The sequence below is a fragment of the Phocoena sinus genome, chromosome 17 (genome assembly GCF_008692025.1).
Source record: "Phocoena sinus isolate mPhoSin1 chromosome 17, mPhoSin1.pri, whole genome shotgun sequence".
Classification (NCBI taxonomy): Eukaryota; Metazoa; Chordata; class Mammalia; order Artiodactyla; family Phocoenidae; genus Phocoena; species Phocoena sinus.
The window spans coordinates 61,957,377-61,976,655 of record NC_045779.1 but is presented as its reverse complement, the minus strand read 5'-3'; the positions used below and the strand labels follow the sequence as shown (position 1 = coordinate 61,976,655).

At 38.3% G+C, this 19,279-nt stretch overlaps 1 protein-coding gene and 1 long non-coding RNA gene across 2 annotated transcripts in view; one reads left to right on the top strand and one right to left on the bottom strand.

Annotated features, from left to right (window-relative positions):
• Positions 1-17,656, top strand: part of HAS2 (hyaluronan synthase 2) — a 28,655-nt gene extending 10,999 nt beyond the window's left edge. The window contains exons 2-4 of the mRNA XM_032610033.1: positions 2,050-2,676; positions 13,660-13,761; positions 16,012-17,656. Of these exons, the coding sequence (XP_032465924.1) occupies positions 2,050-2,676; positions 13,660-13,761; positions 16,012-16,941 (1,659 nt within the window). The 3' untranslated portion in view covers positions 16,942-17,656. The remainder of the gene's footprint in view (positions 1-2,049; positions 2,677-13,659; positions 13,762-16,011) is intronic.
• On the bottom strand, positions 1,365-15,742 carry LOC116742408. The gene is made up of 3 exons (XR_004346453.1): positions 15,718-15,742; positions 5,271-5,275; positions 1,365-1,518 (listed from the first exon to the last, which is right to left on the bottom strand). It is a non-coding gene; the product is annotated as an uncharacterized LOC116742408 (long non-coding RNA).
• Positions 17,657-19,279: the final 1,623 nt, after the last annotated feature.

The following is a 19,279-nucleotide window of genomic DNA, read 5'->3' as shown; positions in this document are numbered from 1 at the left end:
TGTCTTTCGTTATGCTCATGAGGTGACTTTTGGAATGCACCTGGTTGAGGCTGGTTGCCAGTAGAGCCAAACATGTGATTAGAGGGTTGGAACTTCCATTTCCCTGCCCAGACCATTGAGGAGGGAAGACAGGCTGGAGATTGAGTTCAGTTGCCAATGGTCAATGATATAATCAATCATGCCTATATAATGGAGTTTGTAAAAACCCCAAAGGAGAGGGTTCAGAGAGCTTATGGATCGATGAACATGTGGAGATTTGGGGAGAGTGGGGCCTGGAACTCCATGCCCTTTCCCTATACCTTGCCCTGTGCATCTGGCTGTTCCTGAGTTACATCCTTTTATAATAAACCAGTAATCTAATGAGTAAACAGGTTTCCTGGTTCTGTGAGTTCCTTCTAGCAAATTAATTGAACACAGGAGGGGGTCTTGTGAACCTCTGATTTTTACCCAGTTTATCGTAATTACAGGTAACAACCTGGGCTTGCAACTGGCATCTGAAGTGTGGGTGTTTGTGGGGGGCAGTCTTGTAGGACGGACCTCTTAGCCTGTGGAATCTGACTCTGTCAGGCATATGATATCAACGTTGATTTAATTGTCAGGCATCCAGCAGGTGTCCACAGAATTGTTTGTGACGTGTAGGAAACCCCCTCTCCTCCACATGTTGGAACTGGGTCTAGGAAACCAAAAAGAAACAAATTTTAAAGGTCTACCAAGCACCTCTTCTATGCTCATAATTGGAGATGCTTTGAGAAATACGAAATATATGATCCTCCTGTACTCTAGTTCAAAATATTTCAGGAGATTCACAAAGGCTAGGGAGGTGTACAAAATCGTATATCATTAAGAACTGGGACGTGTTTTTAGGTCTAATGTGTTAAAGCTCTTAAGACAAAAGAAAATTTACCTGTTGAAATGAAGCATGATGCTATTTCTTCTCTAATTGTATGATTTATTTCTGCAAACATTTATTGTGTTCCTACCGTATTCCAGTAAAGTTCCTGATTACCAGGTTCGAACCAGCTGGTATTAATGGTGGATGAGGGAGACAGCCATTTGAACAAAGGAATGTAATACAGAATTTCAGGGGCTTTGATAAATGTCTGTGTAGGATATCTATGCATAAAGAAATTTTAATGGCAACAGAGACTTGGGAAATAATTGAGTCTAAATGCCCTCATTTAACAGATTTTTAAAGACTAAGGCCCAGAGAGGAAAAGCAACTGGCTCGAAGTCACACAGCTAGTTGATGGAAGACCTAGAAGAATAGAATCCACGTATCCTCATGTTCAACCTTGGCTAGCTGCATGGGAAAGGTGTGAGCTGAGGGATTTCCACTGGAGATGAGATAAAACTACACATGAGAGGGACTTCCCTGGTGGCGCAGTGGTTAAGAATCCGCCTGCCAATGCAGGGGACACAGCTTCGAGCCCTGGTCCGGGATGATCCCACATGCCGAAGAGCAGCTAAGCACGTGCGCCACGACTACCGAGCCGGCGCTCTAGAGCCCGCGAGCCACAACTAGAGAAAGCCCGTACGCAGCAACGAAGACCCGACACAGCCCAAAATAAATAAATAAAATAAATAAATGTATTAAAAAAAAAAACTACACATAAGAAATTTAGCAAAACCTGTAGATTTTTCACTGGTCAGTATTGGGGTGAGGGAACACGATGGCACAAGAAGAAAGAGTGCCTGGCTCACTAAAATATTTAGATTTTACGCTTAGCTATGACCACATACATAAAGTGCGTCCTTAGACAAATGATCTAACGTCCTAAAAATAATGCATATGTGCATTACGGTTTTCAATGGCACGCTGCTCATCTGATGTTTGAAAGAGTTCTCTGAAGTATGCAGAGAGGGCATCCTTATCCCTGTTCTGTGGATGAGCAAACTGAGATGTAGAAAGTCATACAACTAGTTAAGTGAGAAACTCAAGGTTAGAACACCTGGAATGCTTCTAGTCCAATGCTCTCCCTGAGATACCATGTATACAAAAAGTATGGGACAAGAGTGGCTAACCAAGTATATCATGTGATTATTTTACAGATGCATTGTGAGAGGTTTCTATGTATCCTGAGAATAATTGGAACCACACTTTTTGGAGTTTCTCTACTCCTTGGAATCACAGCTGCTTATATTGTTGGCTACCAATTTATCCAAACAGATAATTACTATTTCTCTTTTGGACTATATGGTGCCTTTTTAGCATCACACCTCATCATCCAAAGCCTGTTTGCCTTTTTGGAGCACCGAAAAATGAAAAAATCTCTAGAAACCCCCATTAAGTTGAACAAAACTGTTGCTCTTTGCATTGCTGCGTATCAAGAAGATCCAGACTACTTACGGAAATGTTTGCAATCTGTGAAAAGGCTAACCTACCCTGGAATTAAAGTTGTCATGGTCATAGATGGAAACTCAGAAGATGACCTTTACATGATGGACATCTTCAGCGAAGTCATGGGCAGGGATAAATCAGCCACTTATATCTGGAAAAACAACTTTCACGTGAAAGGTCCTGGTGAGACGGATGAGTCACATAAAGAAAGCTCACAACATGTCACCCAGTTGGTCTTGTCCAACAAGAGTATTTGCATCATGCAAAAATGGGGTGGAAAAAGAGAAGTCATGTACACGGCTTTCAGAGCACTGGGACGAAGTGTGGATTATGTACAGGTAGGTTTCCGCATCTGCCAGGACAAACACATTTAAATAAAGCATCTTTTGTATCTCTCCAGTCATATGCTATAGTCCATCCTTGTCCCTTCTGGACACAGTGCTTCTTTCAGTTCATCTGAAAACAGCATGACTGTTGAAAGCACATTCTGAAAGAGAGAGAAAAAAAATCTTGTAAAACGGTTAAAATTATCTATGAAAATGCTTAGCTTGTGCAGTGTTATTGGTTGGAAATCAAGATTATTTTGAACATGAGACCCTTCCTTCCTTCTTTTCCCCTCCCTTACCTTCTCTGCCCCCTTGGTCCTGCCAAATCAATTCCAACCCCATTTTCCACACTCTTAAAATCTCCAGCGTTGTAAGAAAATAGTGTTTGCTCCAGCAGAAGGAGCTTGAGAAAATCTGCAGGGCCAAGGGAAAGCTATAAAATATTTTTCACAGAGACTAGGCAAAATGGGGGCGATAAAAACAATTTTGATTTAAAAGTGTAGGGATTCAAAACTGAAACACATAGAAAAAGAAAAAGGGAAAAGGAAAACAAACACAAAAAAACAACCTTCCCAGAACAAAATCTAAGTCATGTTTATTTCACTCCCCAAACAGCATTACCTCACTCCATGCAACTTGACCTTTGAAAGCATTTGTGATGGTGTTTGCTTGCATGAAAATTAGACAGGCTGTGTCTCTCATTAGTTCCCTGACTGCTAATTCTACGGTTTCTCCTCTTCTAGTTCTCACTGAAAGTTTCTTCTTTAGAACATTAATAGGGTGCATGTGAGTTTTCTAGTTGTACTTTTGTGCAGATATTTTAGTTAGATTTTATTCATGATGATATTGAGAAAGGAGAACTATCTCTGGCTTCAAATATCCATCCGGACACTTTTCCTCTTTTCTTAAATGTGAAATCCTTGTTTTTGGAAGACCCATCATATGTTTTAGGGGATTTATCAAGGCAAAGTGATGCCCAGTGTGTCTCTCTGTGTAATGGGATGGCAGTGGCCACTGGCTTCAATGTCAATTGACTGAGGTTCTAATTAACAATTTGTAGCTGGTTGACCTTGAGCAAGACCACCTCCCAAACCTCAGTTACCTGATTAGAAGGAACCAATCTCACAAGGGATTTGAGAAAATTATTTCAAATTCTGTATCCAAAGGGGCTTAGCGAAAGTTGTTGATAATGGCATTGTTAATATTATTAAAGCGTTTGCTGTTAAAGTATTATTTCTTATATGATTATCTAGTCCTTACTTGAAAACGATACTACATGTCAATTGCTAATTAACATGTTGTTAATTTAGCTAATATCTGAAGAATTTTGAGGTATTTCTTCAGTTCATACCATCTGCATAAAAGGGAGTTGATTAGAGTTTCAACCCCAAGTGTCTCCTAATTTCTAGAACTTTCACAAATAAGGCTGTTTTAGCTAAACCAAGACATTTTTACATATTTACCTATTGCAACTTCAGGCCCAGATGGGAGGATGAAATGAAACTTTTAAATAAGGAATGGCTAGGGAACTTACAGAGGATTTGAAAAATGAAGCTCTGGGCCTAAAATGAGAAAACATCTGTTTTGATGTTTTGCCTTTAATTCTAGTTAAAACAATTTACATTTGTCCTTTCTAATCATGACATTATTGTGAGATTTTTCTTCTTTGTTTTTTAACCTGCTTCTCCCAAAGCCCCTTCTCCCAACATCTTGTTTGGAATTTTGTTTTTATCCTTGACGACTTGACTTGTGCCTGTCCAGGAAAAACTAATACAAAATATAAAATTTTAGAGTAGGCTTTTTGCTAGTGCCCTCATCAGGCTTGAGAACTTTCCTTCCTTCAGGCTGAAGCCTCCAGATAGACTGACCCTAGCAGCAGCTGTTAACTGGGCCCCAAATCCGCTTGAGACTTCCAGTCCATTCAGAGCACTCAAACAGGGGTAAAAAAACCTTTTGGCATTCTGAAACTAGTAAATACTATCCTGCCATGCCTCATCTATGCCCTGTAAAAATAGAAATTGCATAAAGTTCAATCCAATATAGTACTCTCATCCTTCCTTCTGACTGACCCAGGGTCCAAGAGTTACAGAGCAGAAGCCACAGAAAGACAAAGAGGGAGGGGTTTGAGGATGTTGGCTCCTGAATATTACAAGTGATTGAATGTGGAGTTCAAGTTGGTTAGGGATGGAAGGAAGCAAAATTCAGGTGCTAATACCCAAGAGAGAATGGGGGCTAGGGGAAGAAATTGACCATCTGCTCATACTTGCTAACCTGGCTAGAGAACACTGTTTAACTGTGCAGAGAGATGGCCAAAATGATTGGTTTCCAGTTGCAGCTGGATCCTCAGCACTAGTCAGCACTCTTTTCGCTTGATCTTGAATAGATGTCTTGCTTATTCCTCTCGCGTCTGTTATTTCAGATCTTCATCACTCTCCTAGGGCCTTACCCAAACTCCTCCCTGCTTAACTACAAACAGATGATCTTGCCTTCTACAGAAGAGAACAGCAAAAGTACAGGCTGTGAAGGCCGTCAAGATCTGACTCTCTTCTGCTTACAGTTTCAAGGGTACCACACCTCACCTCCTATCTCAAGGTTAACCTTTCTACCTGCACTCCTGAGCCTTCTGGGTTGGTTCCCTCTGGTCTCTTTCAGAGCAAGCCTTTCTCCATCACCACCTCTTATATCTCTCCTCTCTCATCTCTAGTCTTCTATAGTAATTACTCTTTCAGCCTTGTAGCCTCTCAAATAATAAATGCTGACATAGAACATGGAGGGAAGCTTTAGTTTAAGACGAAGCCAGCATGGTAGGAAATTCATCTATGATGCTAGTGGCTGCTTCCAGAGGTAGAGAAGATAGAAAAGCAGAAGAAGAAAACTAAAGTGAGAAAATCAAATACAGCGAATGAGAAATAAGGAGGTGAATGAGGAAGATTTTCTTTATTTTGAATCAAAGTATTTTCTGGAGAAACTTTTTCAAAGATGTAGAAAAGTGCAATGAGCAAAATTAAAATAATCTGCAGCAGAGAGGGGAAAGATAAATTAGGAATTTGGGATTAATGGGTACACACTACTATCTATAAAATAGATAATAAAGAGCTACTGTATAGTGTAGGGAACTATATTCAATATCTTGTAATAATCTATAATGGAAAAGAACCTGAAAAAGAATAGATATGTATGTATGTATAACTGAATCACTTTGCTGTACACATGAAACATAGTAAATCAACTATACTTCAATTAAAAAAAATCATCTGAAGCGAATACATGACCCATATATAGATTATCAAATTTAATACTTTCCAGCATGTACTCTTCTATTTTTCCTTATTTTAAAAACAATTTTAAGATTATATCATGTTTACTTTTCTGTATTTTTTACTTAACAATATCAGAAGACTTTTAAAGTGTCTTTTGATATCTAGATTAGATAATTGCTTTATTCATATCTCTTTTCACTGAACATTAATATTTCCACATAAGTGGCCACCAGTCTATATAACAAAGGAAAAAAACAGTATCATCTGGTGTGTGTATTAAGAATTTCCCAGGTAAAATTTATACAATAAGTATGAACATTTTCTAAAAGGGAAGATTATAGGAAGCAATTTTATTACTAATTTAATCTGGCAGTACCATAGCTATCCAAGATTCTTTGAGCAGAAGGAAACTAAGACTAAATCATTCATAAGAGTAGAGTTGACCCTTATTATTCATGGATTCTGTATTTCCAAGTTAACCTACTGACTAAAATGTATTTATTACCCGAAAATCAGTAGCTGCAGTGCTTTTGGGATCATTTGCAGACATGTGCAGAATGGCAAAAAAAAAGTGAGTCATCTGCTGTGCATGTTCCCAGCTGAGGTCACACAAGATTATGCTTTGCCTTTTTGTTTTACCTTTTATACTGTAAACAAGTAGCTTCTTTAGTCTGTTTAATATCATGTTTTTCACATTTTTGTGCTTTTGGTTGCTGATGTAGCTGTTTAACATGGTCCCCAAGTGTAGTGTTGAAATGTTGTCTAGTGGTAGTAACACAAGAAGGCTATAATTGCCTCATGGAGAAAATAGGTTTGTTAGATGAACTTTGTTCAGGCATGAGCTACAATGCTGCTGGACATGAGTTCAATGTTAATGAATCAACAATACATGTTAAATAAGGTGACACAAATAGGGCTTCCCTGGTGGCGCAGTGGTTGAGAGTCCGCCTGCCGATGCAGGGGACACGGGTTCGTGCCCCGGTCCAGGAAGATCCCACATGCCGCGGAGCGGCTGGGCCCGTGAGCCATGGCTGCTGAGCCTGCGCGTCCGGAGCCTGTGCTCCGCAACCAGAGGGCCCGCGTACCGCAGGAAAAAAATAAATAAATAAATAAACAAGTAAGCACAAATACAACAAGGTTAGGTATTGATCACTAGACAAAAATGCTGTGACCAGAGACTTTGAGGAACCTAACTCTATATGTCCGCTAGAAGCAATTTTTTAGTATTTGCTAACTCACTGTTCATGGAAGCTTTGTAGAACATAACTACCGTGCATAATGAGGATTGACTGCGTATAACATTTGATTGGTTCCTATTTTCTGAAAATTTCTGAAGGGTCATGTTGAGAATGTTAATGTGACTTTGTATGCTTCATCTTAGAGGATGAAATTGAGCACATTGAAATAAGAATGGAGAAATCTGAATTCTTGATTTAACTGTTTACTTGCTACGGGCCTCAACTGGTAGAAGAGATGATTTCTGAGATCACTTTTAGCTAAAGACTCTAACTTAGGACTGTCTTAATTTCTTTCTAGCAACATATCTATGCTTTTCAAGATTGGGGTCAAACAAACAAAAACAACAAACAGCAACAACACAAAAGGGAGTATAGCATTAGAATTTTCTTTTCATTTTTAATCTACACTTTCCCTCAAAGTTGGGTTCTTGAATGTAAACCCTGATTTAAGGCAACCATTACGTGATTTCCAACCATTTGGAATAAGGGTGTTTCCTGGCTTAAGCCTAGAGGTGACAACATTTGGTTTCTCATTTTTCCAGCTGGCTTGTCACCTTTGCTTTACACCTACAACTATTACTTGCGTATAAGCCTTCCTGAAAAAGAAAAGAGAAAAACCAAATGACTCCTTAATGTCTTAAAAAGATTCTAGGTTGCGTGAAGGCAAATGTCACTTTATAACAATTTGGGTAACACATTCTAACAAGAAAGGTATATATCTTCCCAATTCCTTTTAAAAAGAGCAACAAATAAGGGCCAAATTGTTGAGGTTTTTATGATTTAGAGGCTTTTTATTGGCTAGATTTGAGGTCTTATACCATAAACAAAATTACTATGAGAGAATCATCTTCCCTATCCCCCATCCCTCTCCCCCAAAAAAGTTTCTGTATTTTTCTTTGAGGGCATTTATTTTTTCCTGGAATGGTTTCACTGATTAATTTCAAAAGGTCTTTTTAGTCCTAAAATTCTTACATTTTATGATTTTGTTTTTGCCATTCACAGTCTGCCATAAACTGCTCTCTAATCTTTTTCCCTAGTAGACAGCCCAATCTAAGGATTTTTATATTGCCTGCTCAATAATCCAGCTTGTTTAATTTAAATTTGTTGGGCATTGGACAAGGCATTAGTTTTTGCTCTCTGAGCGAGTCATGGTTTATTTGCAGTACAGATAAGAAGGACCCCTTCCCTCATTGGACTAGTGTTCTTAGTTGGTGCCTCTGGTTTTGATGATCACTTCTTAGTAGATATGTCTTCCTTTTAATGAGCATTTACTATGAGCTAGCCCTTATAACTGCTATACATACATTATCTAGTTAATTCTCCATTACAGCAAACTTATGAGGTGGATGTGCTTATCCATATTTTTCACCTGAGAGATGGAGACTTAGAAAGGTGAGGTAAGGAGTTTAAGGTTACAAAGCTAGTCCAAGGGAATATAACTGGTCAGTTGTGGATTGGGACTCAGATCTGTCTGATTCCAAGGTTTTGCATAGTGCTTTCTTTTCCTTTCAGTAGTGTGTTTACTCTGGCATTGTACTGTTATGAGTTCTGGGGGCTAGCACCATCTTGTGTTTGCCAGTAAATAACTATTGGTGAATTTTAAAATTCTGGCTGACTTCTTTTCACTAGGGGGAATGTCCTGGGGGAAAGAGGGGGTAGGGGGTACTTTCCATTTACTATGTGGTTAAGCTTTGGAAGGGAAACTGGGCAGTGAGATCATGACCAATAGTAAACTTCAAACATGGTTGAAATAAATCATCTCCCTGGGTTCAGGTTAAGATGAAGGGTCAAGATTAAGAAAGGATTGAGGTTTACAAGCAGGCAAAGGGTGAAAGCAGTAGCAACAGAATGAGTCTTGATTTATCTTCAGCCTGTTTCCTCATCGAAGGCAGCCAGAATAGTTAAGCCTTCCTCTTGCTGTGTAGCTCTCAGAGCCCTTTGAAGTGGTGCGGGGCAGGCAGAGGTGGAGAATCCACCAGTCAGTCTGAAAGGAAATATGTTTAAAAAAAGGTGAAACGTGGATACTCAGCATTTTAGACTTGGGTCTTAGAAGTTGAAAAACATATGGTAGAATAACTAACAATATTTCTACAGGATATTTAAATTGTTGTGAGGTAGATTAACTTTAAGATCAGTGAGATAAATTGGAATGGACTTACAGTCTAACAGCTTATTTAACACATTTATAGCAATTTATATATCTAACTGCTGTAGGTGTTTTGGATACATTGGAACTTGTTCATTGTGATAAGATATTCTTTTTTTTTTTTTTTTTTTTTTTGGCGGTACGTGGGCCTCTCACTGTTGTGGCCTCTCCCGTTGCGGAGCACAGGCTCCGGATGTGCAGGCTCAGCGGCCATGGCTCACGGGCCCGGCCGCTCCGCGGCATGTGGGATCTTCCTGGACCGGGGCACGAGCCTGTGTCCCTTGCATCGGCAGGCGGACTCTCAACCACTGCGCCACCAGGGAAGCCCAAAATATTCTTGATATGTAATCCATTCTCATGTTCCTTTTGGTGATTCTCTTTACTGAGTCACCTGTTCATGGTAATAAGTGGGTTTACTTAGCAAGAATAAACAATTAAAGATTATTACCCTATACTAATGGCATATATGACTTTTCTGTGAACCTTTGTAATTTACCAAGTACTTTTACATACAGTGTGTCACTCTGGTATCATGATGATGGTACAGTTTGTTCAAGGTCATAAAAGTAGTAAGCCTCTTGATTTGTTATAATAGTCAAATCTTGGCCTATTATAAGAATAGGAGAGAGAGGCAATCGTAAAAACCTCTAGTAGAGTTAAGTGGGGACTTAGAACATACTTTATCTCAACTTGTTCTTTTAGTTTGTTCTTTGTTTTTTTATGAAAGAGACCCACCCCCGGCTCCCCAACCAATTCTTTTAGGCTCAGGGTTGGCAAACTTGCTTGTAAAAGGCCTGATAGAAACCATTAAGCTTTGCGGGCTATATGGTCTGTGTTGCAGCTATTCAACTTTGCTGTTTTAGTGTGAAAGCAGCCATAGATAATATGAAACTGAATGTGCATGACTGGGTTCCAATAAAACTTTATTTATGGCCACTGAAATTTGAATTTCATATAATTTCCATGTGTCACAAAAAATTCTTTTTCAATTTTTTTTCAGCTATTTAAAAAGGTAAAAGCTATTTTAAACCCCCAGGCCATATAGAAATTGGTGGGAAGGCAGACTCGTCCGTAGACCTTAGTTCGCCAACTCCTGTTTTAGATACGGAGAAAACGGCGGCACTGTCTCTTGGCTAGAACAGTGAAGGAGGGGGAGCCATGGTCTTAAGCAATTTAGCTGATGATTCTGTGGTTAAGACTGAGGTGGCTGGTTCCTCCCAATAACGTCTTCTTGTCTTGACATTTTCCACTCATTTTAGTCAAAATTTGGTGACTTTGCCTCATTTCCATATCTCCTAGTGAGAAATCTTATGACTGGCGATCATGTAGTTTAAACAAATTACAGTGATACATTCAGCGTGGACAGAAAGACATTTTGATTTGTTCTCCAGTTGTTTGCTGTGTGCAAATCAGTCCTGTGGTTTTTCCCAGTGTGAGGTTAAGCTCCTTGTGAACTGGTGTATTTCTCCCACAGTTTCTAGCCCAGAGCTAAACAGCCAACCTTCGTGAAATCACACATTTCTCATTAATTGGTGAGAAGACAGCTAGAAATCCTGTTCCTACTAGACTGATTTTAAGAAGGGCTAGAGTTATACCCTTTACACACAAACAAATTAATACTGTTATATCCATGAATATACATGCTTTCACAGACTGTCATCGATGGTGGTTTTCTAGTTGGCATTCTATCACCAAAGAACATCCAGAAATTGAACTTCTTTAGAAAACTCTTTGATCTCACTAGAACAAACCCCTCCCAGGAGATTTCTGAGAGCTTTCCCTTCTGACAGTTAAACTCACCATGTGAACAATCTCTCTCAGAGAACTTCTGGCACTTTGCTGTTGGAAACTGGGAGGGGCAGGGCCAATTTAAATATGCAGAACCTCAGAAGTTTGGTTCAAGTTTAGTCATTTCACAGAGGCGGTTCCCTTGGCTTGCTTATCTTACAAGCAGGCGGAGTTACTTGAACATTAATTCTAGGTTGCCCCCTTCCTGTTGTTTTTAGTCTTATTTTAGCTTTCTGGTTTTACCTTTCCCAGCTTGAGTCAATAGAGGTGGGTGTGACCATAAACTCTGGATGCTGAGAGGTTGAAAGGTGGGTTTGAAATTATGCCTTCACTTTCTACTACCCTAGTTACTGGCCGTATACAAAACAGTGACAGACAAGGCACGAGAGAGGCAAAATATCGCTATTGGAGGAATTTGCTTAGGTTTCTGAGGCTTGGGACCCTTGAGTATAAACTGAAGTATTAGAAAAATCCTATTTTTTTAATGGAATACTAATGCCTAGCTGCTGTCTATTTTTTTCCTCTAAAATAAGTAAGACCATGCCGACCAAAATAGAATGCCCCCCCCAAAAAAATGGGGCAGTAGGTTATTTAGAAAATGCCTGTTTCTAAATAGGTAAAGTAATATACAAAATTCAGAAATTAACTTTAAAATTGTTATAATTAGTTGAGTCCAGAGAGGTGATGATTTCACTTTTTATAATTGGATACCCTATATACTCCTTAAGTCATGTTACAATAAGGCATTTAAATTGCTCTTTTCACCAACATTCTTTATTAATGTATATTAATGTTTTTCAGAAAAAAAACTATTAATAAAATTAAGATAGGCACTCTTTTTTAAATGTTGAGACTTCTTAGCTATGTATGTGAGGGACTCCTCCGACATATAAAATCCCCTTTAACTCAGAGTTCATACTTCTAAATACTATTTTCATTCAAAACTGGTATTCCAAATCCATACTACTTTTATGAAGCAGCTCTGAGAACTGCACAAATACTTGCTTTTTATATAAATAAAGAGACTAAATCTTGATTAAATTCATAAATGTAGCCAGACTACATAGAAAAACAGTGGAATTGCAGATAACACTCCCGTCTCTGCCAATCATATCATTTATTGCTTAGATGGTGATGTGAAACTGGTCCATTACATGTCAATTTTCATCACTTTATGTCTACTTGGGCCTGGCTGCATTTTCCAGAAAAGGATACTATTTTATTAATATCAACCAGGAATAGAGAGGTGACAGCTCTTTTCCTACTTTTGATTTTCTTTGATCATGTGGAAGGAGCTCCATCCACAGGTGTAACGTACCTAATATCTCCCTAAGAGAAGTGACTTAATCTGATTGGTGAGTACGGGAGGAGTAAGGGGTAGCCTAGCTCCTTCTTGCCCCTTTCTTCTAGAAGTGAGCTGCCATGAAGGAGCAGGCATCTGCCATACCTTTCGAAGGGGCATTAACTGTCTTCAGGAGGAAACTAGTCCCACTTCGATGCTATTTGGAATTGGTACATCAGTCTAATTCTGGGGAACATAGTTACAAAGTCTGCTGCTCCATTGATATAAGCCCTATTCTCCATACCAGCTTTACGAGTATACATGTAATATTTTGGTTTCTCCTCTCCTTTATTTTTCTGTTTCATTCAATAAGTTCATAAATCAGCTTGGGAAGAAAAGTACTATTTATAACCCTGTACCTTTGGCCTCCAGTAGAAATTTCTGGGAGCGGCTAATGGGTATAGACAAATCCTAATAATTTTCTTAAAGTTGTAGTTGGTTTGGTTTCAAAATTGTTTTTTTGTCCTGTATAAAGTTTGTTTTTAAGAATAATAATTAGCACTTCTAGAAAAGCTTAAGATAATTTAACATCTACTTCTGTATATAAAGAGCTAGACGAATACTTAATACTCTAAAATAAAAAGGTGGTCTGACCATCAGGCTAGCTTCCTTTCTAATGGAATGTCATCTGCTAAGCCCAGGTCAAATGGACCTCTTGCTTCAGAATTAATTATACAACCAGCCTTAGTAGAACTGCTTTCCTGTCTTAATCACCATATTAAAATAGAGAAAAATAATCACTGTTAAACATGCCTTTTTTTCAATACTGTCATAGGAGTTTCCTATCATCATTCAGACCTGAGGGATAAGATATCTAAAAGCCTTATTGAAGGCAATTTTTTTAAAAAAAGAGATATCTATGGTGACCAACCCAAGATGTTTTCCACGTCCTGGAAATCTAGGATGTTACCTGGGACATGAGACTTTCATTGCCAAAATTGTGTACATCCATGGCAAACCAGGCAAACCTGGTCACCCTACATGACATGCCTAGGTCATCACTTTAGCTGTTCTATCCAGCCATGTCATTAGCTTAAATATTTGAGTTTGCAGGTTCTTTGTATTGGCCATCATGTAGCAAACGCTCATCCCTGTGTTACTCGCTTATTGAGGCCTTGTGACAATAGGCTGAAGGCATAATATATATGCCCACTTTTGACTACACGGAGTACACTCATCATCTTCTCTTCTTTAACTTATTTCTCACTTTCTTCTTTGCAGGTTTGTGATTCAGACACCATGCTTGACCCTGCCTCATCTGTGGAGATGGTAAAAGTTTTAGAAGAAGATCCCATGGTTGGAGGTGTCGGGGGAGATGTCCAGGTACATGAGTTCACTTTTTGCATGAGTCACTTTTAGTAGTATCCTCACTCACTGATTCTTTGAACATACATTTATTATACACCCAAATCTGTGCCCGGTATTGTTTCTGGTGCCAGAGACATACTAGAATGTGCCTTGGACCCACTTTATACCTCTTCTGCTGTCTAAATTGAAGTAACTTATGATTTCTTTGCTTAATCCTGGGTTATGACACAAGTATGTAGTGGCTGATAAGTTATATAAAATATAATGTAAATGTGTAATAATTTCTGCCATATCTTCTTGAGCCACAACTTAATGTTCTGGTAAAATGATGTTGGAATTCATTTAGTACAAGGGTTAAAAAATGGAGGTATGGCAGGAGATGGAGTCTATGTCATATAACTATGTATTTAAAAGCTGAACAATGTATGGTTGGTCAAAAATCCAAATTGGAATACAAAGGAAAAAATAGAGAAACAGCAACTCAAATTTACACTAGAGAGAAAGTCAAGGGAACAATTAAGTGAGTTTTCCAATTATTATTTATTTCCCATTCTTTGCTATCAATAGAGAAACAATAAGTGAAACAAATATTAATGAAGGTGATTTGAAATTTATGGAATGGGAAAACAAATATGTGAAAATATATGAAGATTAAAATGAGCCCTTTGCAAAAGTGCACTAGATTTTAGCAAAAGATGTGAGAAGCACATGGAATTTTGACTTTAAATGTAGGTATTGTGTTGCTGTATAACCCATATTTATATGCATGGTAATAGTGAAGGCAAAGAAAGTACACTAGATGGACAAAGAAATACCCTGGTGATAAAAAGGAAGCATGTAAAACCCAGATGAAAACTGAACAAAATTGAGACAGAGGAGAGAATTAAGAAATATTGCCCCCCAAAACTAATAATTTTAATAGCCTTTGTGTAAAGCATTATTTCAGGATTCCAGATTTGGGGTGAAGCCAGAGCAAACCCTTTTATCACTGGCATTGCTAAAACTGGGGAGGAAGGAGAATAATAGAGTTGGATGAGTTGAAAAGAGAAGAGCATAGGACTTAAAAACTTTCAAATATTAGATAGTAAGAAAGTGGGAGAATAATTTTTTTTTAAAGATTTTTTGATGTGGACCATTTTTTTTTTTTTTTTTTTTTTTTTTTATAAATTTATTTATTTATTTTTGGCTGTGTTGGGTCTTCGTTTCTGTGCTAGGGCTTTCTCTAGTTGTGGCGAGCGGGGGCCACTCTTCATCGCGGTGCACGGGCCTCTCACTGTCGCGGCCTCTCTTGTTGCGGAGCACAGGCTCCAGACGCGCAGGCTCAGTAGTCGTGGCTCACGGGCCTAGTTGCTCCACGGCATGTGGGATCTTCCCAGACCAGGGCTCGAACCCATGTCCCCTGCATTGGCAGGCAGAGTCTCAACCACTGCGCCACCAGGGAAGCCCTGGACCATTTTTTTTAAAGTCTCTTTTGAATTTGCTGCAATATTGCTTCTGTTTTATGTCTTTGGTTTTTTGGCCATGAGGCGTGTGGGTGGGATCCCAGCTCCCCGACCAGGGATGGACCCCCCCCCCACCCGCATTGGAAGGCGAAATCTTTAACCACTGGACTGCCAGTGGGAGAATAATTTAAGGGCTGAGAACCAAAGCCTAAAAAAATCTCAATCTTATAACATAACAAGAAAAAGAAAAAAAAACACATAACAAAAGAGAACAGAGCGTGATGGAGTAGAAAAAAATTATTGTCAAGAAGTCCCAACACGTACACCCGACTTATCAAATTAATATAGTATATAAAATCAAAGAAAATAATGTAAAATTGTGTTAAAAAAAGGAAAGAGGCTAAATAGAAGGATAAAAAAAACAAACATGGGCTTCCCTGATGGCGCAGTTGTTAAGAATCCGCCTGCCAATGCAGGAGACATGGGTTCGATCCCTGGTCCGGGAAGGTCCCACATGCCATGGAGCAACTAAGCCCGTGTGCCACAACTACTGAGCCTGTGCCCTAGACCCTTCGAACCACAGCTACTGAAGCCTGCGTGCCTAGAGCCCTTGCTCCGCAACAACAGAAGCCACCGCAATGAGAACCCACGCACAGCAACTAAGACCCAACGCAGCCATAAATAAATAAATAAATTTATTAAAAAACAACAACAAAAACAAACATTACTCTAGGTAGTAACCTCACAATGGTGCAGATTTTGCTGGAATTTTTAGCTGGGGCTTACCTTTATTTAATTATTTTTACTTTTATTTTTCTTGCAGATTTTAAACAAGTATGATTCCTGGATCTCTTTCCTCAGCAGTGTGAGATACTGGATGGCTTTTAACATAGAAAGGGCCTGTCAGTCTTATTTTGGATGTGTCCAGTGCATTAGTGGACCTCTGGGAATGTACAGAAACTCCTTATTGCATGAATTTGTGGAAGACTGGTACAATCAAGAATTTATGGGCAGCCAATGTAGTTTTGGAGATGACAGGCATCTAACGAACCGAGTGCTGAGTCTGGGCTATGCAACAAAATACACAGCTCGATCCAAGTGCCTTACTGAAACACCTATAGAATATCTCAGATGGTTAAACCAGCAGACCCGTTGGAGCAAGTCCTACTTCCGAGAGTGGCTGTACAATGCCATGTGGTTTCATAAACATCACTTGTGGATGACCTATGAAGCAGTCATCACTGGGTTCTTCCCTTTCTTTCTCATTGCCACAGTAATCCAGCTTTTCTACAGGGGTAAAATTTGGAACATCCTCCTCTTCTTGTTAACTGTCCAGTTAGTGGGTCTCATAAAATCATCTTTTGCCAGCTGCCTTAGAGGAAATATCGTCATGGTCTTCATGTCCCTCTACTCAGTGTTATACATGTCAAGTTTACTTCCCGCCAAGATGTTTGCAATTGCAACGATAAACAAAGCTGGGTGGGGCACATCTGGAAGGAAAACCATTGTTGTTAATTTCATAGGACTCATTCCAGTATCAGTTTGGTTTACAATCCTCCTGGGTGGTGTGATTTTCACCATTTATAAGGAATCTAAAAAGCCATTCTCAGAATCCAAACAGACAGTTTTAATTGTTGGAACGTTGCTGTATGCATGCTATTGGGTCATGCTTTTGACACTGTATGTGGTTCTCATCAATAAATGTGGCAGGCGGAAGAAGGGACAACAGTATGACATGGTGCTTGATGTATGATCTTACATTTGATGTTTGCAGTTACAGATGCAGACACACACAAAACCTTACTTCCTCTAGGGACTGTCTGGTTGTGGCGTCAGATAATGCCACCAAAGGAGACATATCACTGCTGCTGGGACTTGAACAAAGACATTTGTATGGGTTTATTTTAATTCTGCCAAAGTAAAATGATACATCAAGAAGAACTCAGATTTAACCTGATATTTCTATGAAAATGGGAAGAATTCTTTGTTTATGCACTTTTTCCTTATTGTACATCTGCCTAAGTGTTTTGCCCTATATACCTCACTAGTCATGCTTTATGTGGGTTATCATGTAAGAAAAGGATTTTGGAAACTCAAGGAAAAGTTCTTTCAACATATACAACCTAACTTATGTACTGTGTTGATAGCTAATTTTTTTTTAGAAAGGTTTTTCTGTTTAACTCTACCAAATGAAATGCCAAAGGAAATTTACAGGCCGTTGGCTGTGCTGTATTTTTATATAATTGTACTGTGTTTTAAAATTTTGTATGCCAATTTTAAAACAAATTTTGCATATTTTATATTTTACTTCTCTGCCAAAATACACCTGTTCTTCCTTTTTTTTTTTTTAATAAAATAGGTTCTGAAAAAATTCATACTTAAAAAATTCTTACCCAAAATGTGAAGCTTGGTTGACTGATGATGTTCATGATAGAAAGAATAAAATGTTTCTCTCTCTCTCTCTACCTTTAAAATTGAATAGTTTATTTCTGTGAAAAAGTATTTAAAGTCTCAATATTTTAACTTTTTTTCATTTCTTTTAGAAAAGGCCAATATACCTGTCACACTTCGGGAGTAGAAATTCATACTTGTGTGTACAAAAAAGAAGTCATTGAAAATCAAGGCCAAAGGGGTAGAAAAGTGCAATTTTTTCATAAGATTGAAAAAAAAAGGGAATGCCAGTTCTCAAAAGAAAATACTAGGCATCCAGCAGTGGACAAAATCTGGGTATCAAAGATTGTTTTTGGAGATTCTCACAGTGTTTTCCCAGGCTAAGGAAAAAGGAAAGTGGGAAAAATTGACGGTATAATTTGGACAAATACACTGCAGTTCATCATTTTGTTCTGTGACCTGTATTCACTGGATCCTGTCTATATGTTGAACATACTTTACCTACCTTTTTTTTCCCAGATTGTCAGTTCACTTTACATGTTAGTATGAGGTTTATACGGGTGAGTGGGATAAATTATAATAAGGATAAAGCATATAGATTCAAAATTGGCCAAATCAAGCTCCATGTGTACTCTTTAACTTTCTAGGGAAGATTTTTTCTGAATTATACAGATAATTGCTTCATCTCTTCTGTTCTTGACCTAAATAAATGTGTTTACATAGTAGACATGATATCAAGGTTTAATAGTTGTATCAAGAATTGGCACATAAAAAAAATTGATGGACCCTCGGCCTGGTTAATTTAGCTACTCCGGGGCCTCAGTTATCCAGTTTGACTTTTGACATGACCCATCTTGCCTTGTAGCTGGTGCTGTGTAGACCTGTGTTAAAAACAATTGAACACATGAAGAGTTGCAGGAAAAAAGTATTGTGATGAAGCAGAAATGTGAAGTGTTCAACCATGTGCTTCCTGCCTTTCTGCTTCCTTTTTATGTAGACTTCTATATTTCATCCATCCTGTCTAAGAAAAAACCTACACATTCTACCTTCAGAGCACAAAAAAGTATATAACATTCTACAACTTAGACTCTCACTGATTGGGGAGCTTGTGGAAAACAAACAGACCATGCCATTAAATGAAACTAAAACTTGAGTTTGCCTTTTTAACTATTTATGTTCTAAGTTAAGCTTTGATAACATTCAAATGTCAAATTCTCTCATTCTTATAAAAGATTGAATTAATTGCCTGTATTTATTTTAGCAATTATTCAATGTATTTCCAGTATAGGATGTATAGTATAATTGAATTTTTTTGTAAATAAAATATTTTTGATAAGATTATTGCCTTTTTTTCTAAGGGAAGGGGGAATTCAAACAAAACGAAACAAAATGTTTTATTTTGATTGTAAGGGTATGGATTTAAGAATGGGGTATACAGAAAAATAAACATTGTTGGTCAAAGATAATGGAAGTTTTTTAATGTTACTAATCAGGAGGTAGAAATCTCCAAAGTTGGTATAGTTGGAAATCTGGAAAAATGAGAGAGAGAGAGAGAGAGAGAGAGAGAGAGTCCCAATTAACACAACCCTTGTCTTTCGTTAATCTTCTCTTTCTTCTCCTTCCCTGAAAACAGCCCAAATTTAGGCTAAAATTGCTTTACTATAGTAATCTGTCATAGTGGGAAAAAAATCACCAATTTT